This window comes from Papaver somniferum, chromosome 5 (genome assembly GCF_003573695.1).
Source record: "Papaver somniferum cultivar HN1 chromosome 5, ASM357369v1, whole genome shotgun sequence".
NCBI lineage: Eukaryota > Viridiplantae > Streptophyta > Magnoliopsida > Ranunculales > Papaveraceae > Papaver > Papaver somniferum.
The window spans coordinates 166,225,602-166,240,350 of record NC_039362.1 but is presented as its reverse complement, the minus strand read 5'-3'; the positions used below and the strand labels follow the sequence as shown (position 1 = coordinate 166,240,350).

The following is a 14,749-nucleotide window of genomic DNA, read 5'->3' as shown; positions in this document are numbered from 1 at the left end:
CTTCCTCCTTACTGTATGTCCTTGGACCACGGCCTTTCTTATTTGAACGAGGAATATTTGCACGAGTTGAAAAGGCGAACTCGTTAGGGACTCGGTTTTGTAGGTTAATTGTTATTATTATCCGAATTCTTCTGGAACACCCTAACAGCCTATACCTTTCGTTTATAAATACTCACTGTAGGTATCTCATAGTATCTCCTTATCTCTGTGTTGATCCAACTCACAAAGAAAAAAAAAAATCTCAGTGCCGATCTTATTGAGTTTTAATATTAGAATTGTTTAGGTCGTTGAAGAGAAAGCTAGATGGAGAATCTTCCTGGAGATATCATAACAAATATATCTTCACGGTTACCTGCTGATTCCGTCTTATGTGTCAAAATGGTATGTAGGAATTGGAACAGAAGCATCAAAATTGATACTTGGTTTACAAATATTCATCTATGCAGATTTCTACATAATTGTGATTACTACGTAACTAATGACGACATTTATTCTCCTTGCATGAAGAAGCAGCGTCGAAACGATGGCACCGGCAGTACTCATGTTGCTAGAAGAGATTTAACCCTTAGTATTTCTACTATGATTGAGAGTTTTCTTTTCTTAGCGAAATCTTATGGAATATCACCCAAAAAGACCATCTATTATGGAGAGTGTTTTTATGATGAAGATAGAGTCGTGTTCAAAAAGTTTACAGGAGGATACAATTTAAATCATCCTACTTTCTATCAATCCAAAAAGTATACAGCGCCCCTTCCCATGAAGACCACTCATACACTAGTTGGTTCATGCAACGGTTTGGTTTGTTTTGCTGTGTCCGATAGTTCGAGATTGGTTGGCGGTGATCCTATCTACATATGCAATCCAGTTACAAGAGAAGAGTGGAATCTACCAAGATATAACTTTATTGATTCTATATACAACTACGAAGCTGTCATTGTTACATCTGGATTTTGTTATGTTCCTTCCACTAATCAATACAAGGTCGTTAGAGTATGCTACCATCTGAACGAATATATAGGAGACCTACAAGTGTTTACTCTTGGAGTTGACAAAACTTGGAGGCACAAAGAAATTATCCCATACTTCCTCTTAAATTTTTTTAAGATAACAAACGCAACACCAGGTGTCATTGCAGACGGGGCTATTCACTGGATGGACTACCTGGAATGGAAAATAGTGGCTTTCAATTTCGAAGATGAGGTAGTACTTGAGGTTCCTACACCACGTTGTTGTTTCGATTTTCAAGAATCAGACGATGGTACAGGAAGTCCAGGTCTACTTGAACTCAAGGTGCTGAGAGACTGTCTGTGCCTTGTTCATCGAAGGCCAGGTCGTAGTGTGGATATATGGTCGCTGAAAAAAATGAATATGTGTAGTTGTGAAACATCTAATGGGATGATATCAAAAAAGTGTAAGAAAGATTGTCGTGATTGGAGATGGATCAAGGAGTTCAGTATAGCAATAGAAATTAAGGAAATAGAATATATCCCTGTTCCGTTTGCCATCACAAAGACCGGTAGAATTCTATTATGGTACTACAGAAGTGGTCTCTCTATATATGATCCAAAAACTGAGACCCTTAGTAAGATACCAGATGGTGATATTGGCACTATCGTCTATCAAGTCATTCCTCACGTCAACACTTTTGTTTCGTTGAAAGTTTAATGTACCTAAAACGGGCACCTAGCTCATCTGGTCATCCTGTTTTCCAAAATTTTATGCGTTCCGGGAGATTTTAGATCCGAGTTCCCAATGGTGTAATATTGCAGAAATCAACATAGAAGGTAGAGTTAGCTTATCTTCCTTGTGACACAATCTCAGCCCCTGCTTCGGCTCCCTTGGCTAGACTACCCATGAGACTCGCTGGTAGGCTAGCACGGCAACCTGTTCAATTAATGTAGTAGTATGTTGTTGGAGCTTAACTTATTAGGCTTCCAACTAGTTAATGTAATACTCTTTATCTAGTAACATTAGTTGTTTTATTTATAATTTTTTTTTGAAGCAGTAACATTAGTTCTTAACACATTGTTTTTCTTTTTTTAGCCTTCTAAAAAAGATTAAAGAAGTTTACTGGTATTTTCTGATCTTCATGTCTTAGGTTATACTAGAACGTCGTTGTCATGGTGGGGAGGGCCGACCGAAACTCTAATATTCTAGCAATGGCTATGAATTCAGTTTTTGAAGATTGTGCCTAAAGTGAAAGTATCACTTTTTCTGAAACGGATGGAGTACATCGTTTTATTAGTTACAACGGAAAAGTAGTTATGGATAATGGTTACGCATCCTTTGTGGTGGTTTGAATAATGATTATGCATTCAATTTTCGAAATTAGGCCTATTAGGATAAACTTCCAAATTTTTTGTAAAAACTCTAAATATTGTTGTTTGTACTCATTTTGTGATCTCTTTAAAATCTTTATAACGAGATCAAATTTGTAAAATTCCAATGCTCGGATTTTTAGATTCTAGTTTGCTTGGCAATTATACCTTGAAAAATTAGGATACATAAGGAGTTATAATAAGTAGAAACTACCATACAGTCCTAGAAAAATATAATTGAGTTAGTTTGGTCCTGTTGACCAAAGTCTATCTTGGTTCTTTTTTTAAATATATATTATTGTTCGATCTTAAATATTAAAGTTTATTCCTAAGGCGGACAATAACCACGCGGGATGACATCATTAATAGCGGCATAGATTCCCTTTTTTTTTTCTCTATCTTAAATAAAAATAAATAAATATAGACTAAAAAATTAAATATATTTTGAACCATATATCCAAAAATGATAAATTTTATATATTTTGAAGACCTCTTCGAGGGTTTTCCAACGAGTACCATTGTTGCTATGTTTTGGAGCTTTTAATTTTACCTTATCCTTTAGCTAAAAATTAACTATATAATGAATTATTTTACAAGGAGAAATTTTTTGAACTCGCAGCGCAAGTTTAAAAATGAAATTCGCAGCATCAAAATCGTTGGATGATGGAGATGTGACATCATCAAACCAAGGACTTAGGTTGAGTTTGGTAAAGTTTTTTTTTTGTCAAAAGCACTATCAAAACCTATATATGTCAATAATTTTTTAAATTAGTGTTTGGTAAAAAAGTTAAAGTGTTTTTTATCGAAAACACTTCCCAAATTCCTCAATTTTTAAAAGCTGGGGAGGAGGAGCTTTTAAAAGCTACAAAAGCAAAAGTCGTGGTCCCACCTAAATTTAATGCTTGATTTATCTTTTTTATCCCTAATTTATTTTATAAATGACAAAAGTTACCCTTAAATTTATATACAATCAATTTTTTACTAATTCTTATATTGCATTCTTTAAATATTTTTTTTCAAATTATTTTATATACCATTTCATTTAATTTGTCAACATTAAAAATAAAAAATATATTAAATAATTACTTCTTTTTTTTTCATTATATGATAGGTAATAAAAATAAAGAGTTACATAGAAGGCAAGCGAGCAACAAGCTGCGCCGCCAACCTTTTTTGAATTGCAAAATCTATCATATTTAAAATAAAATCTCGTGAACCAGGAGTCATGACATTGCTGTGGATGACTTTCTGAACCCTCTTGGGTAGTCCAACCGCTTCTGAAGCCAAATAACCAAAAGTATTAAAAGCAAAGGGGACGAAAACATGCACATTGTCAACACACGCTTTCTCATGCTTTGATATCTTACCTAAGGAAGCCCTTAGTGCTGCTTGCCCGACTGTAAAGGTGCCATGTCTAATTCCTACCAAAGGAGATACCCCAGTGAGGTCAACACATGTGTGTTTCCCATTAGCCCACCCAAAAATAACAACATTTGCTGGTCTTAGTGTCGATCTCATTTCAAGTGGGTCTGTCAAGAAGTCCACATGCGCTTCTTTCTTTGCTGAAATGCCATCCCTCCACAGTACATCATACAAGATATCCCTCACATGATCATGTCTATATTTGAAATCAGGGTCTACCTTACAATGAACTGCATGCTCACCATACGAATCCAAGCATCCTGTGATGCAAGCAGGACAACGAGAGTCAGAGGGATAAAGCGGGATCAATAACCTGTATTTGAGGATAGAACGGTACTCCAAAGGAGACATCTTATGTCCAAGCCCCTCTATCGGAATAGCAAGAAGAAAATCTTGAACAGATGTTTCCCCAAATACGATTTTCCTCTACCTAACATTGACATGTTAGTAGACTCCATCAGCGGACACGACATGTTCTCCTTCATGGATAGATATAGCGGGTACAATCAGATAAGGATGTACGAGCATGACGCAAGTAAGACAGCTTTCGAACTCCTCTCGGAAATTTTTATTATACTGTAATGCCATTTGATTTAAAGAATTCCGGTGCAAAGTATCAACGCTCTATGACGGAAATCTTCCACTGGAGCCGACACCTCAAGGAAGCATCCACAAGAAGATAATGATGTCCGTGTGTCATGTCGAGAAAGAATCTGGGCGAATCACTCTATCAGACGATGGTACATGTCTATCGTGCTATGTTGGAGAATCTGCGCTTTTGGTCATCCTCTGAACTTCTTGAAGTTGTTGAACGCTCATCTACAAAAGCATCTGCCCTGATAAAAAGAACCAGGCCTGCCAGTAATGAAGAGCCTCATGATGTTCGTAGAAGCATACATCTCACCAACAGGCAATACAACCTTCAGCCTTCCGTAAGCAGTTTCGCTGAAGCAGCAAGAGGAAATACACCGAGATACAACATCCTGCGCGTCCAAAATCGCCAACTCGAACTCTAATACCACATTCACGACTGCCACAATGATGAAACAACGTCCAAGATATTCCATATATGGATCAACGGTAACTACATCAATGAGAGACGCTTTCAGAATTTGTCTTCCATAGAAGAAGTAGTTGCGTTACCAAAGTATATTGCACCTGGGACTTAAGAGGTACATACAAATTCTCTATGAAAAGAGCTTCATCATATTTTCAAAGCCTATTAGTTGAGTCATTCGCATGAAGGAACTTCCCTACTCCTCAAAGGAACAATCCAAAGGTGATAATGGCAAATGAGTGTGACTGGGGACTTCTTAGCACTGCCCATCTCAAATATGGTGGATTTATAGAGATGCAAGAACGCTATCATTATGATTCCAAGATGTCCAAAGACGAGGATATACTCAAGAGAGCAGACATATTGTCAAAGACCGTGATATTCCTAGACGTCTGTGAAACGCAACGCAGACGTAAAGGCGGCCTCATGAACCCAGCGTGACAACGTCCATAAAATCGAAGGATCAGTGGATATTCGTGGGCAGGGGACTGTTTCTCTCTTTTCCATTGAATGAGGCAACCTCAAGGAAGCTATCAGATCTATCATTAGCTTCTCCCTATAATAACGATACAAGATCTACCACTGTATGAAGACTGCCAACTTCGTGCATGTAGCTATCACGCCTCTCCCTGCCAGTCTTTTCTGATCACAACCGCTGCCAAGAACCGTTGTTGCTCGTTTGTTGATACCATCCCGAGCTTCACCATAGCAACAACTGCTACGGACAGAGTCAAGAACTTATCTAACACAAGAGAGATGGCCAATCAAGAAGCATGTAATTCGCAAGGGGAAACCAAACTTAAGGAGAAGCCGCTTCAACGCTCCCTCCAGCAGAAGCCGCTTTCAACGCACCCTCCAGCATAAACCGCTTCAATTCTCTCTCCAGACGAAGGCGTTTCAGCTCTCTCCAGAAGAAGGCGTTTCAGCTCTCTCCAGAAGAAGGCATTTCATCTCTCTCTCCAGAAGAAGTCGCTTCAACATTCAACACTCTCCCAGGGACCCACTTCAGCTCTCTCTCCAGGAGCCGCCTCGACGTTTGCTTCAGAAGCTGTTTCAACGCTCTCTCCAGAAGCCGCCTCGACGTTCGCTTCAGAAGCTGCTTCAACGCTCACCTGGACGCCTCTTGAACGTGACATGCTCCAGGGACATGACGACCTATCTCTTATGGTAACATCTAACTTTGTCTCATAAGTTATATCTTTATTTTTCACCATCTAACGCCTACCCCACAATAATGCAACCATTATGTACTAGGCAGGGGACTTAATATTGCTGGTGGATTTTAGTTCAGGGCTAAAATTGTAAAATCGTAAAACTGTAATTTAATGTGATGACATCTTGCAAAGGATAAATCCATTTGACCAGCGATGAGCGCATAAAACCTCTCGCTTTATTTATTTGAAGTAATTTAATAAATATACAAAATTCACCCAGAATGGTGCATGTAGCAGCAATCCCAAATATTCTGTGAATTTATAGCATTATCCATTAATGCATGAGTTGCCTTGTATTTCCTGTGCTGTTCTCAGCAGGACTCTCATTATTGACGCGGCATGACGACTAAGTGTTTACTCTCAGCAGAGTAACACAAATCTCCAAGTGTCAATAATGAGGCATGCACGAAATACCCGTACGGGCTATACCATTCTCTAACAAAGAGAATCTCGTATCAGCATGCTTATATTAGCCTGATCGAGCATGTTTAATCCCTTAAATGGAAATCCGGACTATCTGTATCAGTCTCAGAAATGATCACGACCATGCAAGTTGGCCGTATGATTTAACCAGCCTAGACGAACCCTAGCAGGAGCAGGCGATCACCGCAATGACCACCAGCGAGACCGTTTATTACCTGGACGGTCGAACACATGCTATGCCCCCAAACAACTACTGAATGCCAGCCTCAAGTAGGATGGTTGAGATGGTATGGAGCGGATCGGAAGAGCTCGTATGAACAACGCTGCCAAAGACGGTCTTAAAAGAGGTCGCGACCGTCCAACTTCACCAGCCTAGTTGGACGGCTTGGATCATCCCGCGATTGATCAGTGAAGTGCTGGTATGCACATTGGCGGGCCCACTTTTAACCTACCCAACCGACTCTCTCACGACCTGTTCATAGAGCAAAAAACATTTGCTCGAAGAGAGGTTGGCGTGATGCTTAAAGGGTCGAAGAAATTTTAATAGCGTCTTAAATCGATCACAACCATCCAACTTCTCCGGCATGTTTGGATGACTTAGATCGCACCTAGGACCATCCGGAAGGTATACATATGCTCACCTCAGCCCGACATGGGCCCCACACGGTCGGTCTCCCCAAAGGAGGAGCATAGCCTGCCAAACCTTTTGGCTAAAGTCACGCACGCGTGATTGGCTAAAAACCCTAATTAAGGTTTGTAGCATGGCATATGTGTCACAGTTTGATCATGACCATCCATCTTCGCCAGCTTGGATGAAGGGTGTAGATATAGACTATGGAGGTCCAAAGAGCGTCAACATGATCATTGCGGGCCCACCTGTGCATGTGACCAGCCTACCTAGGCAGACTAGAGCTCGGAAACCTCGAAACGCACGCCCAAATGTGTCATGTCACACGGCTTCCAAATCCTTTGATCACGACCACTCATCTTTTCCGGTCAAATTGAGTGGCCTAGATCGCACCTTTATGAGACAAAGTGGTACGGACATGCACACCTTCAGGCCGCCTACACGCATTCCCGGTAGGTCCCACCAAAAATGCTGCCCATGCTTGATTTCGGTCAAGCTAATTTTGAAGTTTCCATTTGTTTGAGGGTGAAAACAGTTTCTGCTGGTTTCGGTAATTTCGTATGATGTGGGTGAGAAACAAATCTAAACCCTAAACAATGTACTGCAAAGGAGTACTTTAGATTCGAGAGATCAATCTGTACAAGTCCGGCCTAAACCAAGAAATGGTCGTTCCATACTTGCTTCAGTCACAAAGTGGAGGAGAAGGGTTGGTTTTGGGGAGGGAAACGAAGAGAGTATTGAGACCAGAATAGTTTATTCTGGAAGAGTAGTTTTTTTGTATCAGAAAGTTGGAAGCTAACAGATGGGAAAGCTAGCAAACGTTTTCTGAGTGTTGTACGCTCCTGACCAGAACTTGTTGTTCGGTGGAAATAAGTAATGCCTATTTATACAAGTCGAAGTGAAACGTACTCTGGCCTCATTAAGAAATGGAAAACGGGTGAGTAAATGGGAGGAGTTGGTAACCAGTAAAGCTTGGAATTGATGTTCCATAAAATAAAGTGTTTCACTATTACTCCCTCTATTTACTAACCGCCTCATCCTTATGACACTTTCTAATAACGAGCGTAGTGTACGCCGCACGTTGTAAACCTCCAAACCAATACCCAATGAGCATTCCACAGTTTGTGACATGTGTTGGTGTCTCGAGTGTTTTCGTGGAAAACATGTAGCATGTTGTTGTTTTCTGGCAAGTTGAGCTTGTAAGACTTGCCGGCTCGGTGGTGACCTTCAACGGTCGAGATTTTGCATCTTAAGAGGAAGGTAGTCGTTGATTATTGCAACCTTTCGTTTGGTAGCCAGTGGCATGAAAGTATGATCAATATGTCTTTAATATGTCCCATTTTAGGCGCGGCCAAAAGTTAGGGTTTTGTCTTTGTTTAGGCGCGACCAAACTAGGGCTAAAGGTTGCCATGCGTTAGCTGGTAACCTTGAAGGCTAAGATCTGCATCTTAGATGAAAAAGTGGCCGTTGATAGTTGCAGGCCTTCGTTTTGGTAGCTGCATAGGGAAGGACGGCTTGGTATGGCGCGACAAGGTGGTTGGCATGCCATTGGAACATGTGGCATGTCATGCCTTGGCGTGGCCAAAGCTAGGGTTTTGGGCCAGAGGTTACCATGCGTTGTTCGGCGACCTTGGACGGCTAGGATTTGCATCTAGGATGGAAGGGTGGTCGTTGATCCTCGCACGCCTTCGTTTTGGTATCCGCATGGGGAAGGACGGCATGGTATGGCGCGGAAAGGTGGTTGGCATGCCATTGGCACATGTGGCATGGCATGCCTTGGTGCGGTTTGGCATGGAAAAAACTAGGGTTTTGGGACAAAGGTTACCATGTGTTGTTTGGAGACTTTGGACGGCTAGGATTTTCATCCAGGATGGAAGGGTGGTCGTTGATTGTCGCACGCCTTCGTTTTGGTAGCCACATGGGGAAGGCCAGCATGGTATGGCACGGCAAGGTGGTTGGCAAGCCATTGGCACATGTGGCATGACATGCCTTGGCGCGGTTTGGCGTGGCCAAAACTAGGGTTTTGGGACAAAGGTTACCATGCGTTGTTTTGCGACCTTGGACGGATAGGATGTGCATCTAGGATGGAAGGGTGGTCGTTGATCGTCGCACGCCTTCGTTTTGGTAGCCGCATAGGGAAGGCCAGCATGGTGGGGCCAAGGCCAATGACGCGGATGGCTTGGCATAGTGGGGTCAAGGGTTTGGTACGAATGTATTGGCATGGTGGGGCCAAGGCAAGGTGCGGTTGGCTTGGCATGGTGGGGTCAAGGGTTTGGTATGCCATTGGCCCATGGATCGGCTAGCATGGTTGTGGCCAAGGCAAGGCGCGGTTGGCTTGTCATGGTGGGGCCAAGGGTTTGGCATGACATTGACGCATTGTGAGGCTAGCATGGGGCCTAGGAAAGGTGCGGTTGGCTTGGCATGGTGGGGCCAAGGGTTTGGCATGCCATTGGCGCATGGTGCGGCTATCATGGTTGGCATGCCTTGGCGCGGTAGACGTGGATGGCATGGTTTGCCATTGGCACAGTGGTGCGGCTGGCATGGTTGGAATTCCTGGGCGCGGAGATGTGGCTGGCATGCCTTGGCGCGGAGATGTGGCTGGCATGGTTTGCCATTGGCACAGTGGTGCGGCTGGCATGGTTGGCATTCCTTGGTGAGGAGATGTGGCTGGCATGGTTTTCCATTGGCACAGTGGTGCGGGTGGCATGGTTGGCATGCCTTGGCGCGAAGATGTGGCTGGCATGGTTTTCCATTGGCATAGTGGTGCGGCTGGCATGGTTGGCATGCCTTGGCGCGATAGCATGAGAATTAGGGTTTGGTATGTACGAAGATGATGTCGGTCAATACTAAGGGTTCTGCCGTGGAACATGACACATGTATATAAAAAAATGTACCCCGGTAATTCTTATCGTAGGTATGTTGAATGATTCAATAAATGCGCTAGTGGTTGTAGTGACGTCATGTCAGATGTAAGGTTTTACGATTATAACCCTAATCTAAAAACCACCATCAACATTAAGTGCCCTGCTTAGCTCGGAACAGGAGTATTGTTGCGAGGTAAGCATAAGATGGTGACAGGCCAGGACAAAATCGAAATGGAAAGTCATGAAAAGGTGGTCAGGAAGACCCGACTAACCTTTTCGAGAGGTAAGGAGAATTCATGATTCTTTTGTTGGCGGCCTTGCGTAAATTCTACTCGTGGTGTTGTTGGCTAGACCTTGAAATGGTAGAGGCGGCTGCTGTTTGAGATGCAGACTGTCAGCTTGGCTTGGTCACGCGTCATCTTGGCTGGGATAGGGAACGCAGAGGTGCTGGATTAGCGATTTTTTGGTGTTGGTGCGGCTTGAGCGGAGCCGCAGGCATTGGTCGTCTTGGAATGGGAGCTGTCAACATTGGTCGTCTTGAAATGGAGCTGCTTGCGTTGCTCGGCTTAGAGTGAAGCTAGATTGAGTTTCTTGGAAGGATGACGACCGACTTCAGTTTCATGGGATGATGGCAACTTTGTCTAAATTAAGGTTTGGCATGTCGAAACCCTAATTAGCGCCCTTTACTAGAATTGCTGTAGAATTCTCGTACGAACTCGGATTTTAATGGTCCAACCCTCCATTCTAAACGGAAAAGAATTTCCAATCTCCCATCTCGGGAATATTTAGGTTTTGAGCTCTTTCGGGAGGTGAAAAAGCTCGACAGTAAAATTCAGGAAGAATTGCGAGCCCGTGGAATGATGGCAGCTTGCTTTATTTCCGTGGGAAGATTATGACTTGCTTTGGGAACATTAAAACTTGCTTCAGTTCCCTGGGAAGGTGACGACTGGCTTCGGGAAGATAACAACTTTCTTTAGTTTCCTGGGAAGGTGACGACTGGCTTCGGGAAGGTAACAACTTGCTTCAGTTTTTAGCATGCTGCAACCCTAATTAGCGCCCTTACTAGAATCGCTCTAGAATTCTCGTACGAACTCGGATTTTTACGGTCCGCCCCTCAATTCTATACAGAAAAGAATTTCCTATATCCCACGCGGGAATATTTAGGTTTCGAGCTCGTTCGGGAGGTGTAAACAGCTCGACAGTAAAATTTAGGAAGAACTCAGGAGGGATGTTTCGGGCCCGAGGTGGCATATTCGCTCCCAGTCATCCGTTTCATGAGAAAGAAGGAATCTTTATTTTGTTCAAACTCTAGAAACTCCGTCCGCATGAAAAGAGATATTGACCTTCTTCTATTTTCTGTTGCTCGTCCGGATCCGTACTTTCGTCTGCAGTGTCTCTCCAGTGGATTCCAAAACTTATCAAACTTCATTGCATTCTTGGGACGGATGGATGTGGTTGCGTTTTCGGTCCATCCTTGATTTTAGGTTGTTCAGTGCCTGGACCCTCTGATCCCGATGACGATATGTTGTGGATGCTTGTATTGGTCGAAATCTTCCGGAGACACTGGATGAAATAGATGAGTTGGGAGACATTTTGTTGGCGATGTGCTACTATCAAGTCTTCAAGGACTTGGTTCCAAGTGGCATCCTTCGAACCATCTTCCGAATCTTGGACTATCGTGTGGAATGGGATGTGGTGAGAAGTCCCCAGTTATGCTTCTGTTAGATCCGATGGCTTGGCCGAATATGTGAATGTATTTTTGTGGCGTGCATTTGGAGTCTTCGGTGCACATGTACGGCTTCATGTTGAGAAATTTCTGCTGCTCATAAAACTTCGACAGTGATGATGTTGAAATCAGAAATAACCTGGTTGAGGGGAGTGAAAGCGTCCCATGTTGGTAGTCCCCATGTGTAGGATACTTTCATTGCATCTCCTTGAATCCACGTCCACGGGATTTGATATAAGCTTATCGTACTCTTCTGGATGTGACGCTGAGGTGATCAGAATATCACATGATGAAATATCCTGGATAGTGAAGTGGTATGATTGGGATCCTCCACGGCCTTGTAAAGTGTTGAAGGCGTCTTCTAGACAGATAAGTGATGATTTTCTTGCGCTGCACCCTTGAAGAGTAGATGACCTTGTTGTGGCTATGACCTTTTGGTTAAATATGTCTTCTGAGCTTTGACAGTGAAGGGATTCCGTGTATATCCTCAGTCCCCAAGTATGGTTTACATGTTTCCATCTTGTATGGTCAGTGGGTTGACCATGATAAAGACATCACCATCGTGCGTTCGTACTGGTGATTTTGTCACATCTTCCACGTAGAACTTAAAATATGGAGGAGTACATGTTACTTTTGTAGTGATTACTGCTGTGGTGAAGCTCTGGTAGTATCAAAAAATGAGCGGCAAGAAATCTTGGTAGCAGATGTAATCAGAAGAGACTACATTGTCGTGGTAACCAAGTAGGTTGGATGGAATTGTATGGGCATCCATGGAAGCAAAAGGATTGGATGGACGCGTAAGCGAGCAAACTGTCCATGATCACGAGTTTTGGCGAGATGGATCAAAAGGAGGTCATGACTACCAAGGTTGGCTGGCTGTGATCATGATCCTTGACATGGGGAGCGTGGTGGTACGACCCTTTGCAGGAAGAAACGGCGTTGAAGCAGCTTCGGATCTTGGAACGAATGTTGAAACTTAAGGAGCCAAATACTGAAGCTTCGGCTTCGGATTCTGGAGCAGCTTATGCAGAGAACGCTGAAGCGGGGCGGCTGCTTGAGCGAACGTTGAAGCGGAGACGCTGCTAGAGGACGTTGAAGTGAAACGGCTGTTGGAGCGAACGTTGAAGCGGAGCGGCTACGCTAATCAGTGTGCTGTCAAACTGGACACCCTTCAAGAGAACAATGGTTAGGAGTCCCAAGTTCCATCTATCAATCGTGCTTTCCAGGAGAGGTTGGGGTTTGGGAACGACTTCTCTGGTTGGAAACAGCTGCTTCCCTGATGCAGTGCGGTTGAGGGATGTGAATATGTCTTGACGCTGCGCCTACAGAATCTCATATAAGGGTTTCATCATAGACTGCAAGATTTTGTGGGCGAAGTCCCCGAAATCATGCAGCTCCTGACAGGAAGAGAATCTTTGTGAACTCATGGGGGTTGCTGATTTTCTTTTCTTCTATTTTAGAGAAGTCGTTCCTGATCTTTACGTGTAATGAAATTAGATTGCTGATTCCCTTCTACTGGGCGTTCAAAAGGCAACGCTGGAAGGATGCAAGCTGCTGGCGCTGGAAAGATGCAAGCTGTTAGCGCTGGAAGGATGCAAGATGCTGGCGCTGGAAAGATGCAAGATGTTAGCGCTGGATCGGCTTGGAATGGGCGTTGGCTTGGCGTGGACGCTGGATTGGATTTGGTATGGTGCGGACTGTTGGATGGGCATGGAATGAACTGTTGGCTTGGCACGACGCTGGCTTGGCGTGGCGCGGACTTGTTCTTGCATTCCTAGTTGCCTTTTTCCATACGTAGATCAAATAGTAAATCATTTCCTTATTCAAATTCCAAAAGTATTATGTGTATGAAAGGGGTTGGCTTTTCTTTTTATCTCGTATCTTTGTTCTCACGTCCTGGTGTTAGCGGTAGCAATAAAGTGGGCAAGCGTATTCCAGCTACGTACTCCAGCGTTTCTCTTTCAATTTGTTTTCTTTTTTTGGGGAAAATCCTAGCCATAGGTATGCCTTCCATGAATCTGTAGAAATATTGTTCTTTTCTTCGAATATCACTGTATTAGCGTCGGCTACCTCATGATTAGTGACTGGTAATCGTTATTATGCAAAGTAGGTACGTACGGGTAGGTGACTGATTCCATGAGGAACTGGGCGTTAGGGTTTCTCTGAGATCCAAAAGTTGCAGGCCAAGGTGAATGAAGGTCCTTCCGCGGACGTGGTCAAACAACAATAAGCGGAGGTCGAAAGGTTGTCCAAAGAATTGGAGCTGAAACAGGCGGTCCTCTAAATGACGAAGGACACCTTCTTCGAGAAGAGCAAAACACCGTTTAATGGCTTCCTTTGAATACACTTCTGTCTTCTGAAATTCTTCTGTTTCGTTTTTTCTTTGAAAGGCAAATGAAACACCTGGCTTTATGGTTTTGATTTTCTGGATTTTCGGGTTGATAGACAAGTGTTACCTATTAGGGTTTTGGATTATTATTCGGGATGAACTGTTTTAGGATGATACCGTTTTTGGTTATGATTGTAAGTGACACAAACATCCCAGGGAAGATATGGAACCGTGAACGTTGCATGTCGGTAGATGACATGGGATGAAACATAACATGGCTATCAGTTTTATCATTCCCGTGAAAACTTGAAATAGTAAACCATGTATTTTGTCTAGGAAAGACTTACTCGGTTTTTTGGATCTGCTAACGAAAAATGAGTCAGGTGCAAGTCCGAGTTTTGTGATAAGCACCAGAATTGTGGAAAGTCCCCAGTCGTCCCTGAGTCACTTGATAATCGAGTCGTCAATCCCTGGGAGGATCGTTTGATTTTAACCTCTGGGAAGTCCCCAGTCTCCCCTTGCCGTGTCATGACTGGTAATCGGTTCGTCTGGTAACTGAGTCGTCGATCCTTGAGCAGATCGTATCGGGTCGTCTGGTAGCTGAGTCGTCAATCCCTGAGAGGATCGTTCGCCTCTACCGTCCTGACGTCTGGATCGCAGTATGAGATCGAGGATTGAATATTGACATTGTTACCGAAATACCAATCTCCCACTGTGGTCGCCAATTGTTTGAGGGTGAAAATAGTTTCTGCTGGTTTCGGTAATTTC

General features: G+C 43.4%; 1 protein-coding gene across 1 annotated transcript; it reads left to right on the top strand.

Moving 5' to 3' along the window:
* Positions 1-303: 303 nt before the first annotated feature.
* LOC113279996 (F-box protein At3g07870-like) lies at positions 304-1,665 on the top strand. Its single transcript, XM_026528626.1, has one exon. It carries the CDS (start codon positions 304-306, stop codon positions 1,663-1,665), a length of 1,362 nt encoding a protein of 453 aa, XP_026384411.1.
* The last annotated feature ends 13,084 nt before the right edge of the window (positions 1,666-14,749 follow it).

Coding starts and splice junctions, on each gene's coding strand:
- LOC113279996 (XM_026528626.1), top strand. CDS start 304: ATGGAGAATCTTCCTGGAGATATCATAACAAATATATCTTCACGGTTA.